The following is a 12072-nucleotide window of genomic DNA, read 5'->3' on the forward strand; positions in this document are numbered from 1 at the left end:
AATGATATTAAAATTCAGATAATTCGCGTACTTGTTTCTTGTAATCGCGCAGCTTTGAGGAGATGTCTACTTTGCATAGATTTTTATTATAATGTATACAAGAACGCCTGAGAAAGGTATTTTTTGCATAATTTCTATGACAAAAAGGAATGTGAAAAAAGTCTTTAGAACGTGAGGAAAAAGATCGAGGAACTTTAAAGTGTACCAAACTTAATAAGTCTGGGGAGCTGGTATAATTGTTGACAATTTTATAAAGGAAAATAGCATCTAGGTAGTCACGTCTGGAGCACAAAGAATGCATGTGATGTAGTTTCACGCTTTCCTTGTAATCTGTGTGTGTGTGTGTCCGGAGTGGTAATTAAGGTATTTTACAAACTTTTTTTGTACTTTTTCTAATCTCTGAACGTGGACGTCATAACTGGGACTCCAGACCACGCTACCAAATTCGAGAACACTACGCACATAGGACATGTAAAGTGTTTTCAAAGTGTTACCCCTACGGAAAGGCTTGCTGAGACGGATTATAAGACCCAATGCTTTAAATGCCTTCGTCACTATCCTATCAATATGTAAATAGAAATGTAATTTAGCATCTAAATAAATGCCGAGATCACGCACCTCAGAAAATTATTTATATATTTCATCACTAAGTACAGTTTATTTATATAATATGTGGTCTTAGAATGATTAAAATTGGACGTTTGGTTTTGAAATTATGGCGAAATTAAAATAATATTACAATAGTAGACGTCACCAAGGCGGGGCCGGGGTACCCGTGCGGGAGGAAGACAATCTGTGCAGTGTCAAGTGTGCAGCCTGCGGATACCTAATGACTGCATCGTCGATGTTAGTGTCGGAGTCTGTGAATTGACCTGGGAATCATTTTGCTGACCGAGTCTTTCCTGGGTAGGCTTTTTGCAGCGGTAACCGACATCCACGCGGGCGGATCCGCTGGCGAGCGCTAGTAACTTTTTAAGTTGGTGGAGACTAATTTATTTGTATTTCAAATACAGTGCTATCTTCGGCGGTGGAGCGATCAGAAGTGGCGGACACTCGCGCCCGTATAGCGGCTGTACAGACGCGGGCAGTCGCCTTCCTAACGACCCGTGAACGTGACCCGCCGCAGCCCACCGAGCGAGCACTATTCTGTCGTTTACTCGATATGCTACTGCACGGTAAGAGACTATACTGAGATTTAATATAATATTCAAATGATAATATAATATTCAAATGATATTATATTAAATCTCATTAATAAGTAATAAGAATTTCAATCAGTTGAGACTTGAGTCCGTCCGCGGAAAAAGTAATTATACAGATTTCGAGACAAGCCAAGAAGACGACATTGATATTACACACCATTTGTGTATTTTAAAAGATACTTGTATTATTTTTTTACTGGCAATTGATTTGTATCTTTATGGACTAGAGTGCAGCAACGATAGTGGCGGCGGCGGCAGACGGGGCGGGGCGAGCGGTGCCCTAAGCGACCTGTTTTGGTGGGCGGCAACACCAAGCGTCATCGCCCGTCCCTTGCAGCCGGATTTGCTGCGGGCATTATACAGAGCTCCGCCCATTGCGCTCGCTCATCTTGTGCCACATAATAGAGACCCTACCTCGCTACGGAAGGTATTGTAATATTTTATTATTGTAATAACTAATAAATATATTTTAAGCTTTTTTAACATACCTACGGTAATTTTTCATTAGAAAGTTTGGTATAAAGGTATTAGGGTACCGTAGTCAACCAAGTTTTGTTGATTACAGAACCCTAAAACTACCTAACCTAACCCTAAGCAGCAGATTTTTTGTATATTTATTAATTTTATTGTATTTATTTAAGTAATACAATTCTAACTATATCTATTTGAGAATGTATCTTAAACCAAGGGTTGTCTGGTATTGGTAGGTTAATAGTTATATAATTTAAGAGTAACATTGTCCTACAAATTATTTTAGGACCATCAAATCAAAGTATGAAATCCTTTCTATCTCTGTTAGCTACGACTTTTAAGATTTTTCGCAAATAAAAATATTGTTTGTCTTATCAAAATGAAGCTACTCACAAAAAAATTGCTTGATAGTAATAAAAAAAATTCTAGGGCTCCCTGACTATTAGTAAGTACATATGTGTTTGCGTCCATTGACGCTTGAGTTCGGGCTCAGCCTGAACTCAAATACATTGTCACTAACAGAATAGAGAAACACTTATAGTTAGGACACCCTATTCCCCGCGTGATGAACAAGTGCATTTTCCTGCTTGTAAAAACTACATGAAAAATATTTGTAGTTGGCGGTGTACCTACTGACTCTGCTGCGACACGTACACCTGGAAGCGGAGCGTGGTGGGAGTGGCGTAGAGCTGGCGATCACGGACTGGGCGCGTGACTGGGCCGTGGGCTCGCAAGCGGCGCTGGCCGAGCGACTCGACAGCGAGGCTCTTCCGGCCGAGGCGGAGCGATTGCGGCGTGCGGACCGCGCGCGGCGCCTCGCGAATGCGCCGCGACGCCGCGCTGCCATTGGCAAAGCGGTGTTCGCTCGGGAAGCTCAAGCACGTGCGCTGGCGGAGGCCGCCATGGCAGCTACGCGTCTGGTCGTCGATACTCAAAACGCGGAACGCAAGGCAAGTATTTATTTTTATTTAAGAACCAAACAGTTGTTTACACTTTCTTAAAACTCATATCATATCATTTTTAGTATTCAGTACATACATATAATTTATATAAATAGACAAGATTTATTTGTTTACATTTTAACACATCATATAACTTTAACTTATAAACAGGCATGCTGTTGTTAAATATGTCTACATCTTTAAATTATTATTATTCATTGTAAGTCCTAACTCTTTAAAGGAAGAAATTATTAGTGTAGTATTCCTGGCATTTTTTCATTTTCCTATTTATATTACTTACGTAATATTTTCATAGAGGTAAATAGGAAAATAGGATGAATATTTTACGTTATGTTTTTTATATTATCATACAGGCATTCCTGGAACAACTAAAAGCGTCTAGCGCGGCTTCAGCTACTGCGGCTGCGCGTTGGCAGCGGATAGTGAACGCGCACACGCACGAGCGCGGCGTGTGGTACGACGAGCACGCGGCGCCGGCGTCCTGGCAGCTCGACGACGTAGAGGGCCCCGGCCGCGTGCGAGTCAGACTCCGACGAGCACACCTTCGCATCCCGGAACGTTTTCTCAAGCCACCATACAAATACAAATCCCGTATGCTATTGAATTATATTCGCAATTGAAGACGTGAGTGAGAAGGGAGAACACTATAAGTAACAGTAAAAAAAATGCCGTTTTTTTGCACAAATCCTCCAGTAGGGCCGGAAAAATGATTTGAAATAAAAAAACTGCATTTTATGTGCAGCCAGATATATTAGCCAGGTGATGAAGTAAATAAGTTACAAGGTTTGTTCAGATTTTAAAATATGTTACAAAATATTGATTGTGTTCATCCATTCACGTCTTCAATTATTTATTAAAAACATAGATTGACGCAAATCGTTTATTTACAAAAATTATATTGTGTCAGATAGTTAACAAATTAAAAGTTGATATTTTGTTTTAGCACATAAAAAATGACACTTTACATACAAAACTCTGCATTAGTAGTAGCCAGTAGGTTAAAATTTAAAAAAATAACGTTACAATAATTATTATAAAAAACGTAACACATGGTAACACAAACATTTTGACCTTGTTATTGTGTTTATACAGAGCGTGCTCTGGCGCCGCCGCCTCTACGATCCGTGGTCGGTGCGGGCGGTGGCGGTGGCGCGGCGGCGCGGCTGGCTGCGGGCGAGGCGGTGCAGCACACGGCGCGGGTGCGGCGTGTGACGGTGGCGTTAGCGGCGGCGGGCGAGCTGCTGCTCACAGGTTAGCTCCCGAACCGGTGGTGGTAGGGCAAACACGTAGACATTCTGAAAAGATTTGTTCCTTTACGTCCTGAAAAATCTGACGACCCCTTTGGCTCGGTGGCTCAGATTGTGGATGCTCATGCCGGAAACAAAATTTTTCAATGTTTCCTGAGTTATGCATGGGTATTTAATATATGTTTTTTGTATCATATAATAAAAATCTTAAATATATGTATAGTATTAAATATTGTATTTCCGTCGTCTGGTACCAGTAACACAAGTCCTTCAGGTACTTACCGTTGGGTCACACAGACATGGTGTTAAGCGTCCATAGGTATAAATAATATGTTAAATTTACTCAGAAATATTTTTTTTTATTTAACAGACCGCCGTCTGCACTGGGTGCCGGAAGAGCCTGCGGAGCCGCTGTGCCTGCCGCTGCGTTCGCTAGCTGCAGTCGCCACGCGCCGCTGGTGCCTGCGTGAGTGCGCCCTAGAACTGTTCTTACGCTCCGGTCGAGCGCACTTGCTCGCGTTCGAGGACCAGGCCGAGCGATCCGCCTTCCTCAAACAGTTGGCACGAGCGCACCTACCCGAACGGTACGTTGGGTAATCATTATTATTAGTATCAGTTATATTAAAGATATCATAGTGCTTTTATTGCCAATACCCCTGTCATTTTTCATATCGTACATGGTGACATATTTTTAACCGACTTCCAAATAGGAGTAGGTTATACTTTCAGCTTTGTTTTTGTCGTAATAAAATACAAATTTTACCTTTAGGACTGAACAAGAGAACTTAACGGACGCGATGAACCAATGGCGTGTCGGTGCCATAACCAACTGGGAGTACCTGATGATTCTCAACGGTTTAGCGGGACGCTCCTACAACGACCTCATGCAGTATCCCGTGTTACCTTTCGTCATCGCCGACTACACCTCGAAAATATTGGACCTCACCGATCCGGCTTCCTTCCGAGATCTCAGCCGCCCAATGGCTATACAAAATCGAAACCGAGAACAACATTATATCAACACTTACAACGTAAGTATGCATATTAAATAAACTATTTTACTTTTTTATTTTCTTCTCCTTTAAGTGTGTTATTAGTTTCAATTTCAAAAGTATGGGCTTTTGTTTTTGTACAATAAAATTTTAAACTAACAAACATAAAACCCTTATTGCCCTTATTGTTTTGTATTCCAATGTTTCCTTTTCTAATACTTACATTTTATGTCAACGAGTAATCAGTACTACGGAAAAATTGTCTTGCGCGGTGTGCTCTCATTTTTATCACTTTGCATGTGTGGGATTACAAAGGAAAATTACTCTAAATTGTCAAGTAAATCAAAAACGACATGGAAGTGCCCGGAATGCAAATTATCAAAAGAAAGGGCGACAATAGCGACACACCAGTGTAAAAATCGCTGATGAACTCGTCATTGAAGAAAATCCTGCTCTCGCTGCTGACCCCTGCGAGGATATCCAACAACATCTCAATCGTTTTGAGAGCACCATGCTTACTAAAATACAATACTTAAATTATTAACAAAAAACTTTTTGAAAAAAAGCTTTTATTTAAATAGTCTAAAAGTACTTAGATTCTAGAATTTTGAAAGTAGTAAATATAAAAATTTATCCAATGATCAAGGATATTTTTTGAAAATCTGCCGTCAAAAATTGCCATCAGATTCTGGTAGACCTATACAAATGGGTATGAATCAAAGCAAATTATCGCAACTTCTGGAGTGCCTCAGGGCTCGCACTTGGGACCCCTACTATTTTTGATTTTTATTAATGATATTACTAATGTCATCAAATATTGTAAATTTTTAATTTTCGCTGACGATCTTAAGATTTATAAAATTATAACGAGCAACCTTGACATTATTCAACTGCAGATATACCTAGATCAAATACATAGTTGGACCGACCGAATTAACAAAATTCCTTGAAACACTAAAAAGTGTAATTTTATTAAATTCTCGAAAAAGCAGAATACTATCGCTTCTTCTTATCACATTTATTATGTAAATCTTGATCGGGTATCCCAGGTGCGAGACCTAGTTGTAATTATTGATGAAAACTTAACATTTATTAACCACATTGATACCATAGTGACTAAAGCTGGGCTTCATCTGGAGGAACTGTAAAGATTTTAAAACGTCATCGCTCTTTAAATTGTTGTATTTTATGATTCTGAGAACGGTATTGAAGTATTGTTCCCCGGTCTGGAGTCCACACTATCGATGCCATATTAATAGAATAGAAGCGGTTCAACGAAAATTATTTTTCTTTTTAACAATTTACCAAAAAAGTATTATTTAAGAAACTTGAGCATCGTAGATAGATAAGTCAGGTGTTTATTTTTAAAATGTTTAATAACTTATATAACAGTCATGACTTCCTGTCACGAATAATGTTTTCTGTTCCAAGACCTAACTCTAGAAAGCGAGAGGTGTTTTCTGTAAAGGGTTAGAGAACCAATTTAGGCCATCGTAGCATGCTACCGAGAATATGTCGAGACCATAACAAGGTGTACAAGGACTTCGATGTTGACATTACCGCTCACAAACTTGCTCCTTTTAAGCGTGTGCTAGCGGAAATCCCCTACCCAACGTAATGTGCGATATTGTCATCATCGACCTCAGAAAAACAATTTCGCTATAAATATATGATTTGCAGCATGCTGAGTCAGCCTGTAATTGGGTCTGCACCTTAATAAGTTTCGTGTTGTAATATTAGTGAAATAAGTTTTTATAAGATGTAGACCTGTTGGCAGACCAAATAAATAAAAGCGTATTACGTTTATCAATTGTTAATACTATATTGTCATTGGTAATGGGAAAAGTCAATTTGATTTTTAAAAGGCTATTTATAAAACATAAAGTTATATTCTTTAGGTATGTATATTGTATATGACTTCAACCTTTAATGTTTGCATTCATCTTACACTTCCTATATATATATTATTCATATTGTAGGACCTGGCAGCGGCGCGGCGTGACGGATGCAGCCCGCTGCTGTCGCGATGGCCGCACCACTACGCGTCCTTGTACTCCAACTCGGGCGGCGTGCTGCATTACCTAGTTCGATTGCCACCATTCACTGAACTCTTCCTTAACTACCAAGGTATTCATACTAATATTATAAATGCGAAAGTGTGTCTGTCTGTCCGTCTGTCTGTAACCTCTTCACGCCCAAACCGCTGAACTGATTTTGCTGAAATTTGGTATGGAGATACTTTGGGTCCCGGAAAAGGACATAGGATACTTTTTATCCCGGAAAAATGTACGGTACCCGCGCGTGAAACTAATTTTGAGCAAAGGAGTTGCGGGCGTCATCTAGTATTGAATAATAATATTAATGTACCTTACGAGTAAAATATTTGATACTTTGATATTTTTATATAAAACCTTTCAGATTCTTAAATCTATTCCTCAAGTTGAAGTTTCGTTACGACTAAAATTACCTCTTATTAAGTAAATGATTAACCCCGATACTGGTAAAAACTTGAAATATATGTACGCTGCGTCGTATATGTAACGTCTGTTGATGTGACTTTTTCAATATTCTGGGCAAAGACAAAATACCTTGTATAAACATATTTAGCTGCATAAATGTTACTATTAGAAAGAAAGGGGGTGAGTTAATGAAAAATGTAATAACGTCTTATTTGCCAGATAACAACTTCGACATGCCGGATCGTACGTTCCACTCGCTGGCGACGACGTGGCGTCTGATCACCAACGACTCGCCCACCGACGTCAAGGAACTCATACCCGAACTGTTTTACCTTCCAGAGCTGTTTTATAATAACGAAGGTAAACATTTGCCTAGTTGGTATTATTATACATATTTAACTTTTTATTAAAATAATTCTTGTAAATTACACGCATTTATCATAATTGTCGAGAATTTGATCTACTTAATATTCATTGTGTAAATTAAATGGCTACGTAAGTTCAACATAATATTATAAGCAATAAACTATTTACTAGAGTTCGCCAATGGTCGAAATTCGTCCTCAAATAAAAATAAAACTATAAGTTTCCAATTTTAACGCCTTTCTATTGATTTTCTATTATCAAAGTATTGACTTTATTATTTTTTAGACATAATTCCTGCGGCAGGCTCAGATTAATAAAGTCAATTAATGATGACAGACTGGCTGTGTAATAATAAAATTGTCCAATGCAGTATATTTTATGATTCAATACAAGAAACCAACAAAAAACTAAATCTGTTTTCAATTTGACAACAGACTTCAACCCTAAATAAAAGAGTACAATTCGTGTCTATAGGCTTGTCAATCAAAATCTCCTAGCTAGTGTGTGTGTGTGTTGTAGACTGTAGTGAGTGTAAATTGTAATGTTTTATTTGTTAAAAAAATGTATGATAAAAGTATAATTTCAAAAAGATATTATCTTAACTCGATGCACTCCTTCACCATATAAATTATAAACTATAACTGTGCAAAGTTTCATTTACCTACGATTCCGCATTTTTTGTCAAAAGGTATCCAAAGTTTTTCGCTCGCATATTAATATAATATTTATATATATATTTATTCTAAACAGTAGGTTCATTTTGATACATCATGTAGGAATGTTCATAACTAAATACAATGTTATCATAATATTTTGCTGGTACTTAAATATACCATAGATAGTACAGGTTATGCAATTTTAAGTATGACACTAACATAAACGACACATCAGGCCTAGAACTGGGTGTGCGTCAATGCGGTTTGCCGGTGGACAGCGTGCAGCTGCCGCAGTGGGCGGCGGACGCGCGGCTGTTCACGCTCGTGCACCGCCAGGCGTTGGAGGCGCCCGCCGTCACGGAGCGCCTGCCGCTCTGGATCGATTTAGTCTTCGGGTACAAGCAGACCGGACAGGCGGCCATAGACGCCATCAACGTTTTTCCAGCATGTGTTAGTACTGTTATTAAGTTTTTATTTCGCATAGGAATATACTACAATCTGTTAAAGGCTAAAAAAGTTCGTGGTAAATTTTTTACCTTGATTTAAGGAATTCCTCGACGTCTATTTTTGTTGCCATATATTTATGGCAACAAAAATAGACGCGACGATTACATATCCGAAAACTAAATGCATCATGAAAACTTATTTTTCCTAACATTCAGACGTACTACGGCTTCGATCCGTCGGCCCTAGAACACCAAGTGGACCGCGACGCAGCGGACGCGATGGTGCGCACGTACGGCCAGGCGCCGCGGCAGCTGCTGCGCCAGCCGCACCCACAGCGCGCGCCCGACTTAGCCCCGCCCCCGCCAATGCCATCGGTACGTGACAACAACTTCTTATTGAATTTATTGAGTTGTTTGTTATTTTATTTTTATAGTAAAATATTTTCTTTTTTTATTCACAAATGAATTTCGACATAAAGTGGCCCATTGACTATCCTGCGTTGCAGTCCGCCGGCTTATGCAGGATGGTGAATGGTGTCGCAGGCCGACCGCCATGCAGGCTTGCGACACCATTCACTATCCTGCATAAGCCGGCGCGGCAGACTGCCGTGAATGAGCCCTTTAAGGAACAAACATAAGTAAATAAGTATCTATGAAAACAGACAAATATAATGGCAAAAAAAGTTTTTTTGTTCTAGGATGTAGGATTATAAATAGTTAAAACTTGTAACTTAATATTATTATAGCATTGTAAATTGTAAAAAAATTAGGCGCAAGTATACGCGGGGGCTGTGGGTGCCCGCTGGGGTCGGTACTGCGGCTCGCCCGAGCGGCCCGCCCCGCGAGAGGTCGGGCGTCGCACCTGGTCCGGCGTCACAAGACTGCAGCCGCTGGCTCACGCACGATCAGTTGCCGCTGCGCCACATCACACAATGTTATTGCTACTTCGCGGTAAGTGTAGCTCACAATTTTAGCACATAGACTGTGTTCGATGTTGATGAATGTTTTTATTCATTTCTTTAATAATAATCGTGTTTTGATGACATTTACTTTTCGTTACATTACCTACCTAAACAGATGAATGGGCGGCGCCCGGCGATGTGGAGAACGAGACGCTATGCGCCGTCAGCTGGGGCCACGCCGACGGCTTGCTGCGGCTGCGGCGCCGCCGCGACTTACCGCCCGAACCGCTATTGCAACTACCACACATTGAACAAGTAAGAGTTCTTACTCGTGTAATTGATGGTTTATGGAGCGACGCTAACTGAAATTTACTTTTAAAGGACTGAAATTGATTGTTTTTTTATATTGATATTGGTAACTGGAAAGTATATTATAATATATTAAACATTATTTGATTTGTCTGAGTTGAGTCTGTGGTTTGAGTTTTTGAACAAACACGAATCTATTATTTAGCCATTGACGGATTATTTTAAACTGTTGAAAATTTAAATTTATTAAAAGATCTAAAAAGTTTATTATGGCTTTCCATTGACATAAGAAACAGTGGATTTCAAACATGAAATAAGTAGAGATATTTATATGTTATTATTTCATCCGCTAGGTAACAAGCACATGCGGGTGGAGCGGTGGCGGGGGCGGCGAGGCGGCGCGCGGCGCGGTGGGCGCGCTCGGTCTGTCGTCCGGCCGCGTGCTGGCGCTGCGCGTGCGCGGAGGGCCCGTGCCACGCCTCACGGCGGTGCCGCTGCTCGCGCACGCCGCACCTGTGGCAGCCCTAGCGCTGTGCCCCCGCGCCGGACTGCTCGTTAGCGCCTCCGATGACGGCGTCATCGTACTGTGGGACCTCGACGAGTAAGTTGCAATATTATAAATTATCTTTACCGTCAAATATTGACCAACATGTCCTGTGACGTGAGTAAACAACCATTTTTATGGACGATATACCTTTGCAGGTTGACTTACATCCGCACGCTACCCAACCGAGGGCGCTTGAGTGTGCAGTGTCTGGCTATTAGCGAGACTCTGAGTGACGTGTGTTCGGCGCACGAGCCGCCGCCGCCGCTGTCGCGCTCCACCGAGGAGGCGCCCGATTGGCTGTCGGCGGGCGATGCGTACGACGCAGACGCCGATACCGCTCAGCCTGACAACGCGGATTCTGATGCTTACGAACGCGATGACACCTACAAGTATAGGACGCTACTGCGTGTACACACCGTCAACGGAAGATTCGTGGGTATGTTATAAACGGAATTTAAATGTTACACAAACCAATTAGAGAATAAGTTGTATTGTAATAATAAGAAAGGTTTTAAAATTGTGACAACTCTTTCTACGATTTATCAATATTCTTATGTTTACAGGTAGTGTTAAAGTTATCGAAGGTGTGACGTGTATGCAATATTCAAATGCTCCTGAAGGAGCTAGCGCCAACTGTGTGGCGGCCGCGCTGCGTTCAGGCGGCATTAGGCTCTACTCGTCGTGGGAGCTTCGTCCCGTGGCATATATTCCGCCACCCAATGGAGCCCCCGCACCTATGCTGAGGTAATTGTGTAGCTAGTCACTAGTGTCGCTATTACTAAATCGTTTTCACTGAGTGCATAACTTTTGTTTTACAGCGGCTATCGTCTGATATTTTTTAGTCTTTGAGTAATCAGTCGAGATTGCACCAAATTAAACTAATATTAATACTTATTTAGATATTATATAAAATTATCAATTATTATAAGACTTTCTATAATATAACCATTTTATAAAAGATAATTACTTAAATTATATTTACTAACTTTCAGCCTGGCGTATGGTGGAGACTCGTCCTTGCTGTTTTCGTGCTACGCGGACGGTACAGTGCTGGCGTGGGAGAGTCTAGACGCCGGCGCGCGTCCGCAGCCACTGCGCATCGTGTCCGCGCACGCGCTATTATAACGCTCCTGGCGTACGCGCACGCAGTAATGTGATGCGTTATACGTACACACTCTCGTCAATAACTTATTTTTTTGAAAGAAATTACAGGCGGCGATTCATACTAATATCATAAATGCGAAAGTGTGCCTATCTGTCAGTCTTTTGATAACAAATAATGTTTCCTATGCAATAAACGAACTCCTGCAAAATTGCGCTCAATTAAGAATTTAACTTAAAAAATATTAGCAACTTAAAGTTTGTAGTGCAACATTCCTGGTATTATAAAAAGCACGATATATGAAAATGATGAAAAATTAATGCCAGCTTGAATGATATCTCTACAATGACTGCAGATATTTTATTTTATGTTTTTAGTGTTGCGTTGAATAAGTCAAAAATATAAGTACTA

At 40.5% G+C, this 12072-nt stretch overlaps 1 protein-coding gene across 4 annotated transcripts in view; it reads left to right on the forward strand.

Annotated features, from left to right (window-relative positions):
• Positions 1-12060, forward strand: part of LOC121739343 (lysosomal-trafficking regulator) — a 77571-nt gene extending 65511 nt beyond the window's left edge. For all 4 annotated transcript variants that reach the window (XM_042131763.1, XM_042131747.1, XM_042131755.1 and 1 more), the window contains 17 exons: positions 1014-1175; positions 1430-1629; positions 2291-2623; positions 2989-3226; positions 3728-3886; positions 4253-4466; positions 4652-4913; positions 6854-7001; positions 7553-7693; positions 8591-8805; positions 9018-9176; positions 9572-9752; positions 9879-10018; positions 10366-10613; positions 10715-10995; positions 11123-11303; positions 11552-12060. In XM_042131763.1, the coding sequence (XP_041987697.1) occupies positions 1014-1175; positions 1430-1629; positions 2291-2623; positions 2989-3226; positions 3728-3886; positions 4253-4466; positions 4652-4913; positions 6854-7001; positions 7553-7693; positions 8591-8805; positions 9018-9176; positions 9572-9752; positions 9879-10018; positions 10366-10613; positions 10715-10995; positions 11123-11303; positions 11552-11684 (3395 nt within the window). In that variant the 3' untranslated portion in view covers positions 11685-12060. The remainder of the gene's footprint in view (positions 1-1013; positions 1176-1429; positions 1630-2290; positions 2624-2988; positions 3227-3727; positions 3887-4252; positions 4467-4651; positions 4914-6853; positions 7002-7552; positions 7694-8590; positions 8806-9017; positions 9177-9571; positions 9753-9878; positions 10019-10365; positions 10614-10714; positions 10996-11122; positions 11304-11551) is intronic.
• Positions 12061-12072: the final 12 nt, after the last annotated feature.

This window comes from Aricia agestis, chromosome 2 (assembly GCF_905147365.1).
Source record: "Aricia agestis chromosome 2, ilAriAges1.1, whole genome shotgun sequence".
Classification (NCBI taxonomy): Eukaryota; Metazoa; Arthropoda; class Insecta; order Lepidoptera; family Lycaenidae; genus Aricia; species Aricia agestis.